The sequence below is a fragment of the Bombina bombina genome, chromosome 3 (assembly GCF_027579735.1).
Source record: "Bombina bombina isolate aBomBom1 chromosome 3, aBomBom1.pri, whole genome shotgun sequence".
NCBI lineage: Eukaryota > Metazoa > Chordata > Amphibia > Anura > Bombinatoridae > Bombina > Bombina bombina.
The window spans coordinates 694,911,595-694,932,336 of record NC_069501.1 but is presented as its reverse complement, the minus strand read 5'-3'; the positions used below and the strand labels follow the sequence as shown (position 1 = coordinate 694,932,336).

Genomic DNA, 20,742 nt, shown 5'->3' with positions numbered 1-20,742 from the left:
TAGTTAAACATAAAAGAATAAAGGGCTTCAAAAAGGGCTTAAAAACTGGTAGAGATTTTTCTGGGCTAAAACAATTGCTTTACTAAGCATATTATGCAGATTCTAACTAATTATTGGTATTATAATCTTGGGGAACGTTTAGAAAAAGGCAGGCACTGTGTTGGACACCTTTTTCAGATGGGGGCCTTTCTAGTTATAGACAGAGCCTAATTCTGGGACTGTATAGGGGTTAAATGTAAAAACGGCTCCAGTTCCATTAATTTAAGGGTTAAAGCTCTGAAATTTGGTGTGCAATACTTTTAATGCTTTAAGACACTGTGGTGAAATTTTGGTGAATTTTGAACAATTCCTTCATACTTTTTCACATATTCAGTAATAAAGTGTTTTCAGTTTGAAATTTAAAGTGACAGTAACGGTTTTATTTTAAAACGTTTTTTGTGCTTTGTTGACAAGTTTAAGCCTGTTTAACATGTCTGTACCATCAGATAAGCTATGTTCTATATGTATGAAAGCCAATGTGTCTCCCCATTTAAATTTATGTGATAATTGTGCCATAGTGTCCAAACAAAGTAAGGACAGTAATGCAACAGATAATGATATTGCCCAAGATGATTCCTCAAATGAGGGGAGTAAACATGATACTACATCATCCCCTACTGTGTCTACACCAGTTATGCCCACACAGGAGGCCCCTAGTACATCTAGTGCGCCAATACTTATTACCATGCAACAATTAACGGCTGTAATGGATAACTCCATAGCAAATCTTTTATCCAAAATGCCTACTTATCAGAGAAAGCGCGATTGCTCTGTTTTAAACACTGAAGAGCAAGAGGACGCTGATGATAACTGTTCTGACATACCCTCACACCAATCTCAAGGGGCCATGAGGGAGGTTTTGTCTGATGGAGAAATTTCAGATTCAGGAAAAATTTCTCATCAAGCTGAACCTGATGTTGTGACATTTAAATTTAAATTAGAACATCTCCGCGCACTGCTTAAGGAGGTGTTATCTACTCTGGATGATTGTGACAATTTGGTCATTCCAGAGAAATTATGTAAGATGGACAAGTTCCTAGAGGTTCCGGTGCCCCCCGACGCTTTTCCTATACCCAAGCGGGTGGCAGACATAGTAAATAAAGAGTGGGAAAGGCCCGGCATACCTTTTGTTCCCCCCCCTATATTTAAGAAATTATTTCCTATAGTCGACCCCAGAAAGGACTTATGGCAGACAGTCCCCAAGGTCGAGGGGGCGGTTTCTACTCTAAACAAACGCACTACTATTCCTATCGAAGATAGTTGTGCTTTCAAAGATCCTATGGATAAGAAATTAGAGGATTTGCTTAAAAAGATTTTTGTACAGCAAGGTTACCTTCTACAACCAATTTCATGCATTGTTCCTGTCACTACGGCAGCGTGTTTCTGGTTCGAGGAACTAGAAAAATCGCTCAGTAAAGAATCTTCGTATGAGGAGGTTATGGACAGAGTTCAAGCACTTAAATTGGCTAACTCTTTTGTTTTAGATGCCGCTTTGCAATTAGCTAGATTAGCGGCGAAAAATTCAGGGTTTGCTGTCGTGGCGCGCAGAGTGCTTTGGCTAAAGTCTTGGTCAGCGGATGTGTCTTCCAAGACAAAATTGCTTAACATTCCTTTCAAAGGTAAAACATTATTTGGACCTGATTTGAAAGAGATTATTTCAGACATCACTGGGGGAAAGGGCCACGCCCTCCCACAGGATAGGTCTTTTAAGGCTAATAATAAGCCTAATTTTCGTCCCTTTCGCAGAAACGGACCAGTCTCTAATTCTGTATCCTCTAAGCAAGAGGGTAATACTTCACAACCCAAACCAGCCTGGAAACCAATGCAAGGCTGGAACAAGGGTAAGCAGGCCAAGAAGCCTACCACTGCTACCAAAACAGCATGAAGGGATAGCCCCCGATCCGGGACCGGATCTAGTGGGGGGCAGACTTTCTCTCTTTGCTCAGGCTTGGGCAAGAGATGTTCAGGATCCTTGGGCGCTAGAAATAGTTTCTCAAGGTTATCTCCTGGAATTCAAGGAACTACCCCCAAGGGGAAGGTTCCACAGGTCTCAATTATCTTCAAACCAAATAAAGAGACAGGCATTCTTACATTGTGTAGAAGACCTGTTAAAGATGGGAGTGATACATCCAGTTCCAATAAGAGAACAAGGAATGGGATTTTATTCCAATCTGTTCATAGTTCCCAAAAAAGAGGGAACATTCAGACCAATTTTGGATCTAAAGATCCTAAACAAATTTCTCAGGGTACCATCGTTCAAAATGGAAACTATTCGAACGATCCTACCTACTATCCAGGAAAATCAATTTATGACTACCGTGGATTTAAAGGATGCGTACCTACATATTCCTATCCACAAGGAACATCATCAGTTCCTAAGGTTCGCTTTTCTGGACAAGCATTACCAGTTTATGGCACTTCCATTTGGATTAGCCACTGCTCCAAGGATTTTCACAAAGGTACTAGGGTCCCTTCTAGCGGTTCTAAGACCAAGGGGCATTGCAGTAGTACCTTACTTGGACGACATCCTGATTCAAGCGTCGTCCCTGTCAAAAGCAAAGGCTCATACGGACATCGTCCTAGCCTTTCTCAGATCTCACGGATGGAAGGTGAACAAAGAAAAAAGTTCTCTGTCCCCGTCAACAAGAGTTCCCTTCTTGGGAACAATAATAGATTCCTTAGAAATGAGGATTTTTCTGACAGAGGTCAGAAAATCAAAACTTCTAAGCTCTTGTCAAGTACTTCATTCTGTTCCTCGTCCTTCCATAGCGCAGTGCATGGAAGTAATAGGATTGATGGTTGCAACAATGGACATAGTTCCTTTTGCACAAATTCATCTAAGACCATTACAACTGTGCATGCTCAGACAGTGGAATGGGGATTATACAGACTTGTCTCCGACGATTCAAGTAGATCAAAAGACCAGAGATTCACTCCGTTGGTGGCTGACCCTGGACAATCTGTCACAGGGAATGAGCTTCCGCAGACCAGAGTGGGTCATTGTCACGACCGACGCAAGCCTAGTGGGCTGGGGCGCGGTCTGGGAATCCCTGAAAGCTCAGGGTCTATGGTCTCGGGAAGAGTCTCTTCTCCCGATAAACATTCTGGAACTGAGAGCGATATTCAATGCTCTCAGAGCTTGGCCTCAACTAGCAAAGGCCAAATTCATAAGGTTTCAGTCAGACAACATGACGACCGTTGCATATATCAATCATCAGGGGGGAACAAGGACTTCCCTGGCAATGAAAGAAGTGACCAAGATAATTCAATGGGCGGAGGATCACTCCTGCCACTTGTCTGCGATCCACATCCCAGGAGTGGAAAATTGGGAAGCGGATTTTCTGAGTCGTCAGACATTCCATCCGGGGGAGTGGGAACTCCATCCGGAAATCTTTGCCCAAATAACTCAATTATGGGGCATTCCAGACATGGATCTGATGGCGTCTCGTCAGAACTTCAAGGTTCCTTGCTACGGGTCCAGATCCAGGGATCCCAAGGCGACCCTAGTAGATGCACTAGTAGCACCTTGGACCTTCAACCTAGCTTATGTATTCCCACCGTTTCCTCTCATCCCCAGGCTGGTAGCCAGGATCAATCAGGAGAGGGCCTCTGTGATCTTGATAGCTCCTGCGTGGCCACGCAGGACTTGGTATGCAGACCTGGTGAATATGTCATCGGCTCCACCATGGAAGCTACCTTTGAGACAGGACCTTCTTGTTCAGGGTCCATTCGAACATCCGAATCTGGTTTCCCTCCAACTGACGGCTTGGAGATTGAACGCTTGATTTTATCAAAGCGTGGGTTTTCAGATTCTGTAATAGATACTCTGATTCAGGCTAGAAAGCCTGTAACTAGAAAAATTTACCATAAAATATGGAAAAAATATATCTGTTGGTGTGAATCTAAAGGATTCCCATGGAACAAGATAAAAATTCCTAAGATTCTATCCTTTCTACAAGAAGGTTTGGAGAAAGGATTATCTGCAAGTTCTCTGAAGGGACAGATCTCTGCTTTATCTGTTTTACTTCACAAAAGACTGGCAGCTGTGCCAGATGTTCAAGCATTTGTTCAGGCTCTGGTTAGGATCAAGCCTGTTTACAAACCTTTGACTCCTCCCTGGAGTCTAAATCTAGTTCTTTCAGTTCTTCAAGGGGTTCCGTTTGAACCCTTACATTCCGTAGATATTAAGTTATTATCTTGGAAAGTTTTGTTTTTGGTTGCAATTTTTTCTGCTAGAAGAGTTTCAGAGTTATCTGCTCTGCAGTGTTCTCCGCCCTATCTGGTGTTCCATGCAGATAAGGTGGTTTTGCGTACTAAGCCTGGTTTTCTTCCGAAAGTTGTTTCCAACAAAAATATTAACCAGGAGATAGTTGTACCTTCTTTGTGTCCGAATCCAGTTTAAAAGAAGGAACGTTTGTTACACAATTTGGACGTAGTCCGTGCTCTAAAATTCTATTTAGAGGCTACTAAAGATTTCAGACAAACATCTTCCTTGTTTATTGTTTATTCTGGTAAAAGGAGAGGTCAAAAAGCGACTTCTACCTCTCTTTCCTTTTGGCTTAAAAGCATTATCCGATTGGCTTATGAGACTGCCGGACGGCAGCTTCCTGAAAGAATCACAGCTCACTCCACTAGGGCTGTGGCTTCCACATGGGCCTTCAAGAACGAGGCTTCTGTTGACCAGATATGTAAGGCAGCGACTTGGTCTTCACTGCACACTTTTGCCAAATTTTACAAATTTGATACTTTTGCTTCTTCGGAGGCTATTTTTGGGAGAAAGGTTTTGCAAGCCGTGGTGCCTTCCATTTAGGTGACCTGATTTGCTCCCTCCCTTCATCCGTGTCCTAAAGCTTTGGTATTGGTTCCCACAAGTAAGGATGACGCCGTGGACCGGACACACCAATGTTGGAGAAAACAGAATTTATGCTTACCTGATAAATTACTTTCTCCAACGGTGTGTCCGGTCCACGGCCCGCCCTGGTTTTTTAATCAGGTCTGATGAATTATTTTCTCTAACTACAGTCACCACGGTATCATATGGTTTCTCCTATATATATTTCCTCCTGTCCGTCGGTCGAATGACTGGGGTGGGCGGAGCCTAGGAGGGATCATGTGACCAGCTTTGCTGGGACTCTTTGCCATTTCCTGTTGGGGAAGAGAATATCCCACAAGTAAGGATGACGCCGTGGACCGGACACACCGTTGGAGAAAGTAATTTATCAGGTAAGCATAAATTCTGTTTTTATTAAACGTTTTTATCCAAGCATCCCTCCTAAAGATACACACATGGGGCACTTCTTTGTTGTCTATTGTTTTAGAACAAGGAAAAGGATGTATAAGAAAGATAATAGGGAAACATCTTCTGCCTACGGAAAGGAGAAGGGAGGATATCTTTTGAAAAATGGATATTTCTGGCTTGAAGGAAACTATGTTTTATCTTTGTAGGCATGTCTTTGCCCACCAATAGAACTTTGGGAGTAGTCAACAGCAATTCAGAAATTTGTCCTTAGAAATTTGACGTTCACAAATATAAAATTACGTTTCGGGGTCAAATTATCAAGCTCCAAAAGGAGCTTGATGCCCCCTGTTTACCCGCGACCCTTCAGGCTCACTGGAAACAGGAGTTATGAAGCAAAGGTCTTAAGACCGCTGCTCCATAACTGGTCCGCTGCCTCTAATGCTGCGGTCTGCAATCCGCCCGATCCTATACAATCGGGCTGATTGACACCCCCCTGCTAGCGGCTGCAAATCTGCAGGGGACGGCATTAAACATGCAGTTATGGTGAACTGCTTGTGAAATGTTAAATGCTGACAGCGTATGCTGTCTGCATTCAGCGATGTCTGTCGGACATGTTATGCTACAGCGTATCATGTCGGACAGGCATTGATAAATTAGCCCCTTAGTTTCAATATCAAATATATTTGTTGAATGTCCCTTTAAAGCACAGCAATTTACTAAGCATAAGGCTTTTACTAGGTTTGTACATGCAGGCTGGCAGGAACACACACTTGCTGTTTTTATTGCTTTTTTGTAAAATAATTTTTTGCAGGATATTTCCCCAGCTGTTATATTTCACCTTTAAACATTCAATTACAAATCTCCTTTAGATAGTCTAGCACAGCTATAGTGTTGGCAAAATTCCACCCTTCAATGCAAACTTCCTATTTTTAGCAACAGTAAAACTATTTTACTTGTTATGGATCAGTTTCTGCTCATTTTTATGACTATATAGCCGACCTTATGACATTTACATGTATTTAAAATAAAGGACAGATGCCAAACAATTTACAGTAAAGTATTATATGGTTTATAGTGATTTCTCAGTCCAATTTTGTGGGTATTTTTAATTTACCTTTTATGTATTATGCACTGTGTGTGCAGTATTCAGGAGAAGTCAAATTCATCATTAAACTTATATAAATTAAAATAATTACTGATATAAACACTACTATACTATACAGTCATTTATTTTGACTACTTTTCCTGCAAAATACCTCAGAAAAGAATACTTGTCCCGTGCTGCCAAGCGGAGTATGCTGCAAAATGCTGCAGCTTGTCATTTAGTTTTTACTTTTTGGTCACACTCAAGGTAGAAAAGATAATCATACTTATAAGTAGTTTATTACTGAAAGTGCTAAAAGTGTAGAATGCACATAGTTTTGCAAGTTATTTGCATGTAGACTTTGTTTGTAGATTGGTGGTTAATCGCTTATATGTTCTATGCATATATTCAAAAATTACTTTTAAGGGACATGAAATCCCCAAATTGTCTCTAACTCAGATAGAGCATACACTATTAAATACATTTCCAATTTGCTTCTGTTATCACATTTGCTTCATTCTCCTGTTATCCTTTGCTGAAGGTGCAGCAATGCACCACTGGGACCTAGCTAAACACATCTAGTGAGCCAATCACAAGAGACAAATGTGTGCAGCCACCAATCACCAGCTAGGTCCAAGTAGTGTCGGTTATGTAGATATTCTACTACTACCTCTTGCCTCAAAACTTCTTGAAAAGCTAGTATATGCACGTCTATCCCATTTCCTTACACTAAACTCCCTCCTTGACCCACTGCAATCTGGATTTCGCCCCCTTCACTCAACAGAGACAGCAATTGTTAAGGTTACCAATGACCTACACACAACAAAATAAAAAAGCAACTTCTCTCTACTTATCCTCCTTGATCTGTCTGCAGCCTTTGATGCTGTTGACCACCCTCTTTTGCTCTATACCCTCCAATCCTTCGGCATCTGTGACACAGATCTCTCTTGATTCTCTTCCTATCTGTCTAACCATACTTTTAGTGTAGCCTTCTCTGGGGCATCCTCTGCCCGTTACCTCTTTTTGTTGGGGTACCGCAAGGCTCTGTCCTCTGTCCCCTTCTCTTCTCAATCTACATGTCCTCCCTAGGTTCCTTAATAAAGTCCCACAGGTTTCGTTATCATTTGTATGCCGACGATACCCAAATCTACCTCTCTGCACCAGAACTACCTTGCTAACCCATGTCACAAACTGTCTCTCTAATATCTCATCTTGGATGTCCTCTCACTACCTCAAGCTAAATCTCTCCAAAATTGAGCTCCTTATTTTCCCCCCTTCTTCCAGAATCTCCACCCCCCATGTCTCTATAACTGTTGATAACTCCATCATTACCCCAGCCTTACATGCCCAATGTCTTGGGGTCACACTGGACTCTGATCTTTCTTTCACTCCTCACATTCAGTCCTTGGCTAAAGCCTGCCGCTTCCACCTTAAAAACATCGCTAAACTTAGACATTTCCTTACACAAGACACAACAAAGATTTTAATCCATGGTCTCATCCTTTCCCGCCTCGACTACTGCAACTCTATCCTCTCTGGTCTCCCTATCTGCCGCCTAGCTCCTTTACAATCCATAATGAATGCCCTCTGCCAGGCTCATCTTCCTTGCACGTCAGGATTAAACACAAAATTCTCACTCTGACACACAAAGCCCTTAATTGCACTGCTCCCCCCTACATCTCAGACCTTGTCTCCAGATACTCGTCCCCTTCGTCCGCTCATGATCTCCTACTCTCCTCCTCTCTTGTTAACTCCTCACATTCCTGTCTTCAAGATTTCTCCAGATTGGCTCCCATCTTATGGAACTCTCTGCCTCGCTCCACAAGAATCTCCCCTAGTTTTAAAAGCTTCAAGTGCTCCCTGACTCTACTGTTCAGGGACGCTTACAACCTACACTAACCTTTCTATTTCCACTGCTATCCCCTAAAACCCCATAGCATGTAAGCCTATGAGCCCAGCTGTTTGTAGTTCACCTTCATAAGAGCCGACTACAACAGTGCAACTCTCGGCAGGACCCTCTCTCCCCATTTGATCCCTGTGAAAACGTTTTAATATACCACCTATGTTCATAGCGCTGAGGAACCTGTTGGCGCTCTACAAATACCTTATAATAATAATAATAATATTCTTTTTCAACCATGGATACCAAGAGAATAGAGCACATTATGACAATAAGTGAATTTAAATGTGGCTTAAAATTACCTGCTCTATCTGTATTGTGCACGTTTAATTTTGACTTTCCTATTTCTTTTAATGTTCCTTTAATTTATATTTTTGTAACATTCTGTCCCCCCCCCCCCCCCCAGAGAACCATGTCTTAAACACGAGCATCTTGCACAGATTGAATGTTTAAAGTATTGGCCCTGTAGTTTAGAAAGTTATTTAGCTATTTTTTTTTTTTATAGGAAACATATTGAGACATACAATACTTAAAGCGAAAGTAAAGTCAAAATTGTACGTAAATGGATTGGATACGGCATTACATTTTAAACAACTTTCCTATTTATTTCTATTATTATTTTCTTAGTACTCTTGGTATCCTTGGTTGAAGAGTTGGTTGAAGAGTAATCCTACGTTAGCTCAGGCATGTGCATGTGTCTTTATCCCATCTGTCAGCAGTGTTTGCAACAATGATTATAGCAATGTTATACATAGTTGCTAAAGACACGTGCAAACTCCTGGGCTCCTATCCGCCTACCTAAGTTTACTGTTCAACAATCGATATAATGGGACCAAAGCAAATATGATAATAAAAGGAAATTGGAAAGTTGCTTAAAATTGCATGCTCTATCTGGATCATGAAAAGTTTAAAGTAAATAATGACACCGTTTGTTATATAAATGTTGCATGAACTCATTCACTCATCTACTTTCATTGGCTTTAGGTTGAAGACAAGAACTTTAGAGAGGGCTCTGATGCTACAAATCCAGCTCCAGCTGATGAAGATTCTGGCACTAAAACAACTGTAAATGTTCTGGATGAAGAAACATTTGATAAACAAGGTAACGTACAGAAAATATCCATAATCGGTTGTAGGCCAAGCAGAAAGGTCCTGAAATAAATGCTAATTGAAATAAACCAGATTTTATACATTTGTTGAGAGAGTTGATTAAAGAAATAAAAGATATTGATCTTGTTGGGGGAGGAATACATTTGAAAATATTGTGATGATTTTTCCATATAAACAAGTTTTAGTGTTTTTAAGATGAAGTGGTAACATTTTAAAGAATTTATTCTGGTTTATCTTCAAATGCAAAACAAAGTGCCCATCTAAGACCTTGATTACGACTTTTTTAGCACTCAAGTGATAATCTAGGGTGCGCAGGAGGGCTAAATAATAGATTTCTATGAAGATGAGCAGTAATAGTCTTGTTTTGATATTGCTCAAATGCAAAGCTGGGGGCTCTCTAAACCAATAGTAGAGTTCTTCATGTAGTTCTGTGCTATACTATTAATAATAATGATTTACTTCAGGTCTCAATAAAACGTGAAATATTACATATTAAATATATCATATTGTAACATATATATTGTTACATATTATATTTATTATATTACACTGTATGTGTCTCTCCTTCCCATACAGCCCCCTCATAGCTAGATAAACAGCTCTTAAACTAAAATGTACTCAACTATAATTGGATAGTTTTGAAGAATACTCCATGTACATCCATATACATCCATACCTCAATAGTATAATCTTATTTTCCTGCACTAATAGATATTTATTTGCTTAATACTATGGGCTGGGTTATGAGTGGAGCGCTGTTGCGCATTACGAGTTGAAAGTAAACATGTTTGCTTGAGTGCAATCTAATTTAATGCGTGTTGGGTTAGTGCGACTTCAGAGCTCTTGTTAACTATAATGCAAAACATGAAAGTGGCACAAGACACATCAAAACTACATTTAAAAGTACAGTTACACTAATCACATTGTCTGATAAAAATTATTTAAAAAAAATATTTCATTAAAAAGTTATAAAGGCTCAAAGATATGAGGTCTCAGTAGGAATGGGCGGATGTTTTGCAACATTCAAAAAATTAAATGAATAATAATACATTTGTTCATTCGTTTCGAATTTCAAATGTTTGTACAACATTCCAACATTCGTTTTAATGTATTAGTATCTCTAATGCTTTCTTTAAATGTAATATTCGATTCAAATTTTTCTAATAATTTGATTAGAATTATGCAATATTCGAATTAGAAAAATTTGAATCGATAAATTGGTAATTGTATTTCTTTCTAATGACACGGTGAGTCTGCGGATCATTTAATTACTATTGGGAATATCAATCCTGCCCAGCAGGAGGCGGCAAAGAGCACCACAGCAAAGCTGTTAAATATCACCTCCCTTCCCTCCAACCCCAGTCATTCTCTTTGCCTACGTTAAGAGCAAGGAGGTGGTAAAGTTTAGGTGTTCGGAAGAAGATTATTCAAACAAGATTTTGTTATTTTTCAGCAGTACAAGTTTGTTCTGCTTTGTCCTGGGGTGTAGCCGTAGCCCATGTCAGTCTCTTCAGTAGAGCAGTGGTGGCTTTTAAGCAATGGGTACTTGTGGGGTACAATCCTCACTGCGCCTTCCATATATTTAATGCTGCCCTAACATTAACAGCCTGAGTAAGATTACTCAGTCTTTGTTTTTCTTCCACAGGTCCATGTGAGGGAGCATGCCTCTCAAACCTAGTGAGCTGCCTTGCTGCCTGGCAGATTTCTGAAGGTAAATGCTGAATTTATTTTTCTGGGAACATATGCAGGAAAACTATGTCAGTTGATGGGACAAGAGACATTCTCCTATAGAATAGGGGATCATGTTAATATTGGCAGTAATGGCAGGCACTAGGGACGAGGAGACTTAGGCTCAGTATGTGGTGTTTTTTTCTCTTACTCCCGGCGGCTTTACTTTAGAGTACATTTAGCCCATACGCCTCAGCTAACCCCGCCCATGATGGGCGGGGTTAGCTGAGGCGGCAAGTTTCTGTTGCGCGCCTTTTCCTCCCTCACTTCCTGTGTTCCGGAGGGGAGATAGCTTTGTTGCAGCTTGTAAGCGGTGTTAGGGTTACCGGACTGCATTTTACAGCATATAGAGGTTGAGTCCGGAATTCTCTAGCAGAATATTCACTCCGGTGTCAGTAAGGCAGGTAAGCACTTCAGCAAAGCTAAGCTGAGGTGTAGAGGTTGTCCAGAGTGTTTTTGTGACAGTTTAATTCTAATTTGTTCACATGTTGTTAAGATGAACCAAGAGGCCCTGCAAAATGTTACGTGTTCTTTATGTTTTGATGCTAACGTGGAACCACCAATCCCTTTCTGTTCCTCATGTATTGAGGGAACTTTAAATTACAGGGATAGACTTTTTTTCTGAGCCAACATTGTCTAAGGCAGATGCTGTCTTCTGACAATGTTCAAGATATGCCTCAGCTTTCTCCTCAAGAATACCAAATGTTATCGCCCACACATGCAGTGCCCTGTGCTTCCTCTCATACTCCGCCTGGAGTTACATTGCAAGACATTGCTTCCCTCATGTCCTCTGCGGTAGCTGATGCGTTGTCTGCTTTTCGCATGCTGCAGGGAAATCACAAGAGGAAATGTAAAGAATCAGTGAGTAAGGTTTCTGACACAGTCGTGGCTATTTCGAATGTTCCCTCCCAGAAATCTGAGGAGGAAGATACTTCGATAGCAACTGAGGGTGAAATATCAGACTCAGACAGTGTAATTCCTTCTTCTGATACTGAAGTTGTATCCTTCAGGTTTAAGCTGGAACACCTCAGTTTGTTACTGAAGGCGGTTTTGGCTACCTTGGGCGATTCCGACACTACTGTCGTAGTCAATCCTAAGAAGTCTAGCAAGCTAAACAAGTATTTTGATGTACCTTCCATGGTGGAGGTTTTCCCTGTACCAGATTGTGGTACAGAGATTATTGCTAAGGAATGGGAGAGACCGGGTATTCCTTTTTCTCCATCCCCTATTTTTAAAAAGATGTTTCCTATTGCTGACTCTATCAAGGAGTCTTGGCAGACGGTCCCCAAGGTGGAAGGGGCAATTTCCACTTTAGCTAAGAGGACCACTATTCCCATAGAGGATAGTTGTTCCTTTAAGGATCCTATGGATAAGAAGTTGGAGGGTTTGCTCAAAAAGATGTATGTTCACCAAGATTTACAATGGCAACCTGCGGTGTGTATGGCTACTGTCACTAGTGCGGCAGCATACTGGTTTGATGCGTTGTCTGATTCTATTCAGACAGACAATCCCCTTGACGAAATCCAAGTTAGGATCAAGGCCCTTAAATTGGCCAATTCTTTTATTACATATGCTTCCCTACAGGTTATTAAGCTAGGAGCAAAAATTTCTGGTTTTGCCGTACTGCCCCGCAGAGCCTTATGGTTGAAATCCTGGTCTGCTGATGTGTAGTCTAAATCTAAGCTTTCTCTTGTTAAGTGTGTTCAGTCCACGGGTCATCCATTACTTATGGGATATATTCTCCTCCCCAACAGGAAGTTGCAAGAGGATCACCCAAGCAGAGCTGCTATATAGCTCCTCCCCTCACATGTCATATCCAGTCATTCTCTTGCAACCCTCAACAAAGAAGGAGGTCGCGGGAGGAGTTGGAGTTTTTACTTAATTATTCTTCAATCAAAAGTTTGTTATTTTAAATGGCACCGGAGTGTGCTGTTTTTCTATCTCAGGCAGTATTTGGAAGAAGAAACTGCCTGCGTTTTCTATGATCTTAGCAGGCGTAACTAAGATCCACTGGCTGTTCTCGACATTCTGAGGAGTGGGGTAACTTCAGAACATGGGAATAGCATGCGGGGTCCCCCGCAAATGAGGTATGTGCAGTACAATATTTTCTGGGAATGGAATTGACTAAGAAAATACTGCTGTTACCCGTATGATGTAAGTACAGCCTTAAATGCAGTAGTAGTGACTGGTATCAGGCTGATAAATGTATGCACAGTAGAGTTATTTTCTAGGGACTAGAATTTGACTGAGAAAATACTGTTAATACTGAAATAATGCTTAAGCCTTATCTGCAGTGGTAGCGACTGGTTGCAGGCTTAGTGATAACTTTGCATGACATTTAAAGTTTATTTTCAAAACGTTTACTGGCATGTTATTCGTTTTGTGAGGTACTTTGGTGATAAATCCTTTTGGGCATGAATTTTTTCTCTTTTTTTCCACATGGCTAACGTAATTTCTGCATAGAAACCGTTATATCAGGTCTCCCACTGTTGTAAATGAGCGGGAGGGGCCTCTTTTTAGCGCCTTGTTGCACAGTTAAAATTTTAGCACAGTCTTCCTGCTTCTTCCTCCTTGATCCAGGACGTCTCTAGAGAGCTCAGGGGTCTTCAAAATTCATTTTTTAGGAAGGTAATCAGTCACAGCAGACCTGTGAGAGTGTGTTAGACTGTGATAAAAACGTTTAATATTAATTTGATATCCGTTTTTTTGGGTACTGAGGGGTTAATCATCCTGTTGCTAATGGGTGCAATCCTCTGCTAATTAATACATTTAAAGAATGGTTGACTATAACTGAATTAGTTCTTTGTTACTCAACTGTGTTTTTTAAAAGCGCTGCAGCGTCTTTTATATTGCTTGCAAATTTATTGAAAGTATTTTCCAAGCTTGCTAGCTTCATTGCTAGTCTGTTTAAACATGTCTGATACAGAGGAATCTGCTTGTTCATTATGTTTAAAAGCCGTTGTGGAGCCCAATAGAAATATGTGTACCAATTGCATTGATGTTACTTTGAAAAATCAATCTGTACCGATTAAAAAATTATCACCAGACAACGAGGGGGCAGTTATGCCGTCTAACTCTCCTCACGTGTCAGTACCTTCGTCTTCCGCTCGGGAGGTGCGTGAGATTGAGGCGCCAAGTACATCAAGGCCCTTACAAATCACTTTGCATGATATGGCTAATGTTATGAAAGAAGTATTATACAATATGCCCGAGTTAAGAGGCAAGCGCGACAGTTCTGGGTTAAGGACAGAGCGCGCCGATGACACGAGAGCCATGTCTGATACTGCGTCACAATTTGCAGAACATGAGGACGGAGAGCTTCATTCTGTGGGTGACGGTTCTGATTCAGGGAGACCGGATTCAGAAATGTCAAATTTTAAATTTAAGCTTGAGAACCTCCGCGTGTTGCTAGGGGAGGTGTTAGCGGCTCTGAATGATTGTGACACGGTGGCAATCCCAGAGAAATTATGTAAGCTGGATAAATACTACGCGGTGCCGGTGTGTACTGACGTTTTTCCTATACCAAAGAGGCTTACAGAGATTATTAGTAAGGAGTGGGATAGACCCGGTGTGCCTTTTTCCCCTCCTCCGATATTTAGAAATATGTTCCCTATAGACGCCACCACACGAGACTTATGGCAGACGGTCCCTAAGGTGGAGGGAGCAGTTTCTACTTTAGCCAAGCGTACCACTATCCCGGTGGAGGATAGCTGTGCTTTCTCAGATCCAATGGTTAAAAAATTAGAGGGTTATCTTAAGAAAATGTTTGTTCAACAAGGTTTTATATTACAGCCTCTTGCATGCATTGCGCCTGTCACTGCTGCAGCGGCATTCTGGTTTGAGTCTCTGGAAGAGGCGATTCGCACAGCACCATTGGATGAGTCTCTGAGCAAGATTAGAACCCTTAAGCTGGCTAATGCGTTTGTTTCGGATGCCGTAGTGCATTTAACCAAACTTACGGCTAAAAATTCCGGATTCGCCATACAGGCGCGCAGAGCGCTTTGGCTTAAATCCTGGTCAGCAGATGTAACTTCTAAGTCTAAATTACTAAACATTCTTTTCAAAGGGCAGACCTTATTCGGGCCCGGCTTGAAGGAAATTATTGCTGACATTACTGGAGGTAAGGGCCACACCCTTCCTCAGGACAGGGCCAAATCGAAGGCCAAACAGTCTAATTTTCGTGCCTTTCGTAATTTCAAGGCAGGAGCAGCATCAACTTCCTCCGCTCCAAAACAGGAAGGAACTACTGCTCGTTACAGACAGGGTTGGAAAGGCAACCAGTCATGGAACAAGGGCAAGCAGACCAGAAAGCCTACTTCCGCCCCTAAGACAGCATGAAGTCAGGGCCCCCTTTCCGGAGACGGATCTAGTGGGGGGCAGACTCTCTCTCTTCGCCCAGGCTTGGGCAAGAGATGTACAGGATCCCTGGACGTTGGAGATTATATCTCAGGGATACCTTCTGGATTTCAAAACTTCTCCTCCACAAGGGAGGTTTCATGTGTCAAGGTTATCAACAAACCTAGTAAAGAAAGAGGCATTTCTACAATGTGTACAAGACCTCTTAGTGATGGGAGTGATCCACCCAGTTCTGTGGACGGAACAGGGGCAAGGGTTTTATTCAAATCTGTTTGTGGTTCCCAAGAAAGAGGGAACCTTCAGACCAATCTTAGATTTAAAAATCTTAAACAAATTCCTAAGGGTTCCATCGTTCAAGATGGAAACCATTCGGTCCATCCTACCCATGATCCAAGAGGGTCAATATATGACCACAGTGGATTTAAAGGATGCCTACCTTCACATACCGATTCACAAAGATCATTATCGGTACCTAAGGTTTGCCTTTCTAGACAGGCATTACCAGTTTGTAGCGCTTCCCTTCGGGTTAGCTACGGCCCCGAGAATTTTTACAAAGGTTCTGGGCTCTCTTCTGGCGGTACTAAGACCACAAGGCATAGAGGTGGCTCCGTACCTAGACGACATTCTGATACAAGCGTCAAGTTTTCAAAATGGAAAGTCTCATACAGAGATAGTTCTAGCATTTCTGAGGTTGCATGGGTGGAAAGTGAACGTGGAAAAGAGTTCTCTGTTACCACTCACAAGGGTCCCTTTTCTAGGGATTCTTATAGATTCTGTAGAGATGAAGATTTACCTGACGGAGTCCAGGTTATCAAAGCTTCTCGATGCTTGCCGTGTCCTTCACTCCATTCCAAGCCCATCAGTAGCTCAGTGCATGGAAGTAATCAGCTTAATGGTCGCGGCGATGGACATTGTGCCATTTGCGCGCCTACATCTCAGACCGCTGCAACTATGCATGCTAAGTCAATGGAACGGGGATTACTCAGATCTGTCCCCTTTGCTAAATCTGGACCAGGAGACCAGAGATTCTCTTCTCTGGTGGTTGTCACGGGTTCATCTGTCCAAAGGAATGACTTTTCGCAGACCAGATTGGACGATTGTAACAACAGATGCCAGCCTACTAGGCTGGGGAGCAGTCTGGAACTCCCTGAAGGCTCATTCTAGAATTAAGAGCAATATTCAATACTCTTCTAGCTTGGCCTCAGTTGGCAACACTGAGGTTCATCAGATTTCAGTCGGACAACATCGCGACTGTGGCTTACATCAATCATCAAGGGGGAACCAGGAGTTCCCTAGCGATGTTGGAAGTCTCGAAGATAATTCGCTGGGCAGAGTCTCACTCTTGCCACCTGTCAGCGATCTACATCCCAGGCTTGGAGAACTGGGAGGCGGATTTTTTAAGTCGCCAGACTTTTCATCCGGGGGAGTGGGAACTTCACCCGGAGGTATTTGCCCAACTGATTCATCGTTGGGGCAAACCGGATCTGGATCTCATGGCATCTCGCCAGAACGCCAAGCTTCCTTGTTTCGGATCCAGGTCCAGGGACCCGGGAGCGGTGCTGGTAGATGCACTAGCAGCCCCTTGGGTTTTCAACATAGCTTATGTGTTTCCACCTTTTCCGTTGCTACCTCGACTGATTGCCAGGATCAAACAGGAGAGAGCATCGGTGATTATGATAGCGCCTGCGTGGCCACGCAGGACCTGGTATGCAGACCTAGTGGACATGTCGTCCTGTCCACCATGGTCTCTACCCCTGAGGCAGGACCTTCTAATTCAGGGTCCTTTCAACCATCCAAACCTAATTTCTCTGAGGCTGACTGCTTGGAAATTGAACGCTTGATTCTATCAAAGCCTGGGTTTTCGGATTCGGTTATTGATACATTAATACAGGCTCGGAAACCTGTTACCAGAAAAAATTACCACAGGATATGGCGTAAATATTTATATTGGTGTGAATCCAAGAGTTACTCATGGAGTAAGGTTAGGATTCCTAGGATATTGTCTTTTCTACAAGAGGGTTTAGAAAAGGGCTTATCCGCTAGATCAGTAAAGGGACAGATTTCTGCTCTGTCTATTCTTTTACGCAAGCGTCTGGCAGAGAATCCAGACGTTCAGGCTTTTTGTCAGGCTTTGGCTAGGATTAAGCCTGTGTTTAAAGCTGTTGCTCCTCCGTGGAGCTTAAACTTGGTTCTTAAAGTTCTTCAGGGTGTTCCGTTTGAACCCCTTCATTCCATTGATATTAAGCTTTTATCTTGGAAAGTTCTGTTTTTGATGGCTATTTGCTCGGCTCGAAGAGTCTCTGAGTTATCTGCCTTACATTGTGATTCTCCTTATCTGATCTTTCATTCAGACAAGGTAGTCCTGCGTACTAAACCTAGGTTTTTACCTAAGGTTGTTTCTAACAAGAATATCAATCAAGAGATTGTTGTTCCATCCTTATGTCCTAATCCTTCTTCAAAGAAGGAACGTCTTTTGCATAATCTAGACGTGGTCCGTGCTCTGAAGTTCTACTTACAGGCAACTAAAGATTTTCGACAAACTTCTTCTCTGTTTGTCGTTTACTCTGGACAGAGGAGAGGTCAAAAGGCTTCGGCTACCTCTCTCTCTTTTTGGCTTCGTAGCATAATACGCTTAGCCTATGAGACTGCTGGACAGCAGCCTCCTGAAAGAATTACAGCTCATTCCACTAGAGCTGTGGCTTCCACCTGGGCCTTTAAGAATGAGGCCTCTGTTGAACAGATTTGCAAGGCTGCAACTTGGTCTTCACTTCATACTTTTTCCAAATTTTACAAATTTGACACTTTTGCTTCTTCGGAGGCTGTTTTTGGGAGAAAGGTTCTACAGGCAGTGGTTCCTTCTGTTTAATGTTCCTGCCTTGTCCCTCCCATCATCCGTGTACTTTAGCTTTGGTATTGGTATCCCATAAGTAATGGATGACCCGTGGACTGAACACACTTAACAAGAGAAAACATAATTTATGCTTACCTGATAAATTTATTTCTCTTGTAGTGTGTTCAGTCCACGGCCCACCCTGTCTATTTGAGGCAGGTTCTAAATTTTAAATTATAACTCCAGTCACCACTGCACCCTATAGTTTCTCTTTTCTCGTCTTGTTTCGGTCGAATGACTGGATATGACATGTGAGGGGAGGAGCTATATAGCAGCTCTGCTTAGGTGATCCTCTTGCAACTTCCTGTTGGGGAGGAGAATATATCCCATAAGTAATGGATGACCCGTGGACTGAACACACTACAAGAGAAATAAATTTATCAGGTAAGCATAAATTATGTTTTTGGCGATTCCCTACAAGGGTAAGATCTTGTTTTGGCCGGGCCGGGTTGAGATTATTTCCGACATATCCGGAGGAAAGGGTAATTTCCTCCCTTAGGATAAGAGGAATAAGCAGAAGGGACGGCAGAGTCATTTTCGTTCCTTTTGAAACTTTAAGGGTAAGCCTCTACAAAGCAGGAACAGTCCAAGCCTTCTTGGAGGTTCAACCAGTCGTGGAACAAGAAAAAGCAATCTAAGAAGCCAGCTAATGACTCAAAGTCATTAAAGGTCTGCCCCCGATCTGGGACCGGGTCTTGTGGGGGGTAGACTTTCCTTCTTCACTCAGGCTTGGGTTTGGGATGTTCAGGATCCCTGGGTGGTGGGCATCATGTCCCAGGGCTACAAACTAGAGTTCAAGACCTTTCCTCCCAGGGGCAGGTTTCTGCTCTCAAGATTATCTGTAGACCAGATAAAAAGAGAGGTGTTCTTACACTGTGTTCAAGAATTTTCCATCCTGGGAGTGATAGTTCCTGTTCCAATGCAGGAACAGGGTCTAGAATTTTACTCCAATCCGTTCATCTAAACAAGTTCCTCAGTGTAACGTCCTTCAAGATGGAAACTATTCATTCCATTCTTCCCTTGGTTCAAGAGGGTCAATTTATGACAACAGTATACCTAAAGGACGCGTACCTGCATGTTCCCATCCACAGGGATCATCACAAGTTTCTGAGGTTCGCATTTCTAGACAAACACTTCCAGTTTGTGGCTCTTCCATTCGGCCTTGCCACAGCTCCCAGATTTTTTTCAAAAGTCCTAGGATCCCTGATGCAAGTGCTTTGGTTGCGGGCCATTGCAGTGGCGCCTTATATGGTTCAGGCACCATCCTTTCAACAAGCGAACTCCCACACAGAGATGTTGTTATCCTTCCTGCGCTCTCACGGATGGAAGGTGAATTTGGGAAAAAGTTCCTTAATTCCAGCTACAAGGGTAGTGTTCTGGGGAACCATAATAGATTCCCTATCGATGAAAATATTTCTGACAGAGGACAGAAAATCAAAGATCTTTGATTCTTGTCTAGCACTTCAGTCCTCTCCTCGGCCGTCAGTGGCTCAATGTATGGAGGTGATCAGTCTGATGGTAGCTGCCATGGGCATCATTCCGTTCGACCTTTTCCACCTCAGACCTCTGCAGTTATGCATGCTCAGACAGTGGAACGGGGATTATGCAGATCTGTCTCTGCGACTACATCTGGACCAGACGACAAGAGATTCTCTTCTTTGGTGGTTGTCTCAGGAACATTTCTCCCAAGGAGCCTGCTTCCACAGACCCACTTGGGTGATTGTGACAACAGACGCCAGCCTGCTGGTTTAGGGAGCAGTCTTGGGCTCTCTAAAGACTCAGGGGACATGGACTCTGGAGGAGTCTGTTCTCCCCATAAACATTCTGGAGCTGAGGGCAATCTTCAATGTTCTTCTGGCCTGGCATCAGTTAGCTTCAGCCTGGTTTATCAGGTTCCAGTCGGACAACATTTATTAAGTGGCTTACATCAACCATCAGGGGGGAACTCTGAGTTCCTTGACAGAAGTAGCTAAAATTATTCAGTGGGTGGAGACCCACAACTTCTGTCTATCTGCGATCCACAGAAGTGGACAATTGGGAAGTGGATTTTCTGAGCAGACACACCTTTCACCCGGGGGAGTGGGAACTCCATCTGGAGGTGCTTTCCAGCTTAATTCTCAAATGGAAACAGCCAGAACTGGATCTCATGGCATCTTGTCAGAATGCCAAGCTCCCGAGTTACGGGTCAAGGGATCCTCAGGCTGTACTGGCGGTCCCTTGGAATTTCAGTCTCGCATACCTATTTCCTCTGTTTGCTCTCCTTCCTCGGGTCATTGCTCGAATCAAACAGGAGAGGGCGTTGGTGATCCCCATTGCATCGGCATGGCCTCGCAGGATCTGGTATGGAGACCTAGTGGAGATGTCATCTCTCCCACCTTGGAGACTTCCACTGAGGA

General features: G+C 42.6%; 1 protein-coding gene across 1 annotated transcript in view; it reads left to right on the top strand.

Annotated features, from left to right (window-relative positions):
- Positions 1–20,742, top strand: part of LOC128652486 (uncharacterized) — an 868,114-nt gene that overhangs the window by 546,215 nt on the left and 301,157 nt on the right. Inside the window, exon 81 of the mRNA XM_053705422.1 lies at positions 9,247–9,364. Coding sequence (XP_053561397.1) covers positions 9,247–9,364 — 118 coding nt within the window. The remainder of the gene's footprint in view (positions 1–9,246; positions 9,365–20,742) is intronic.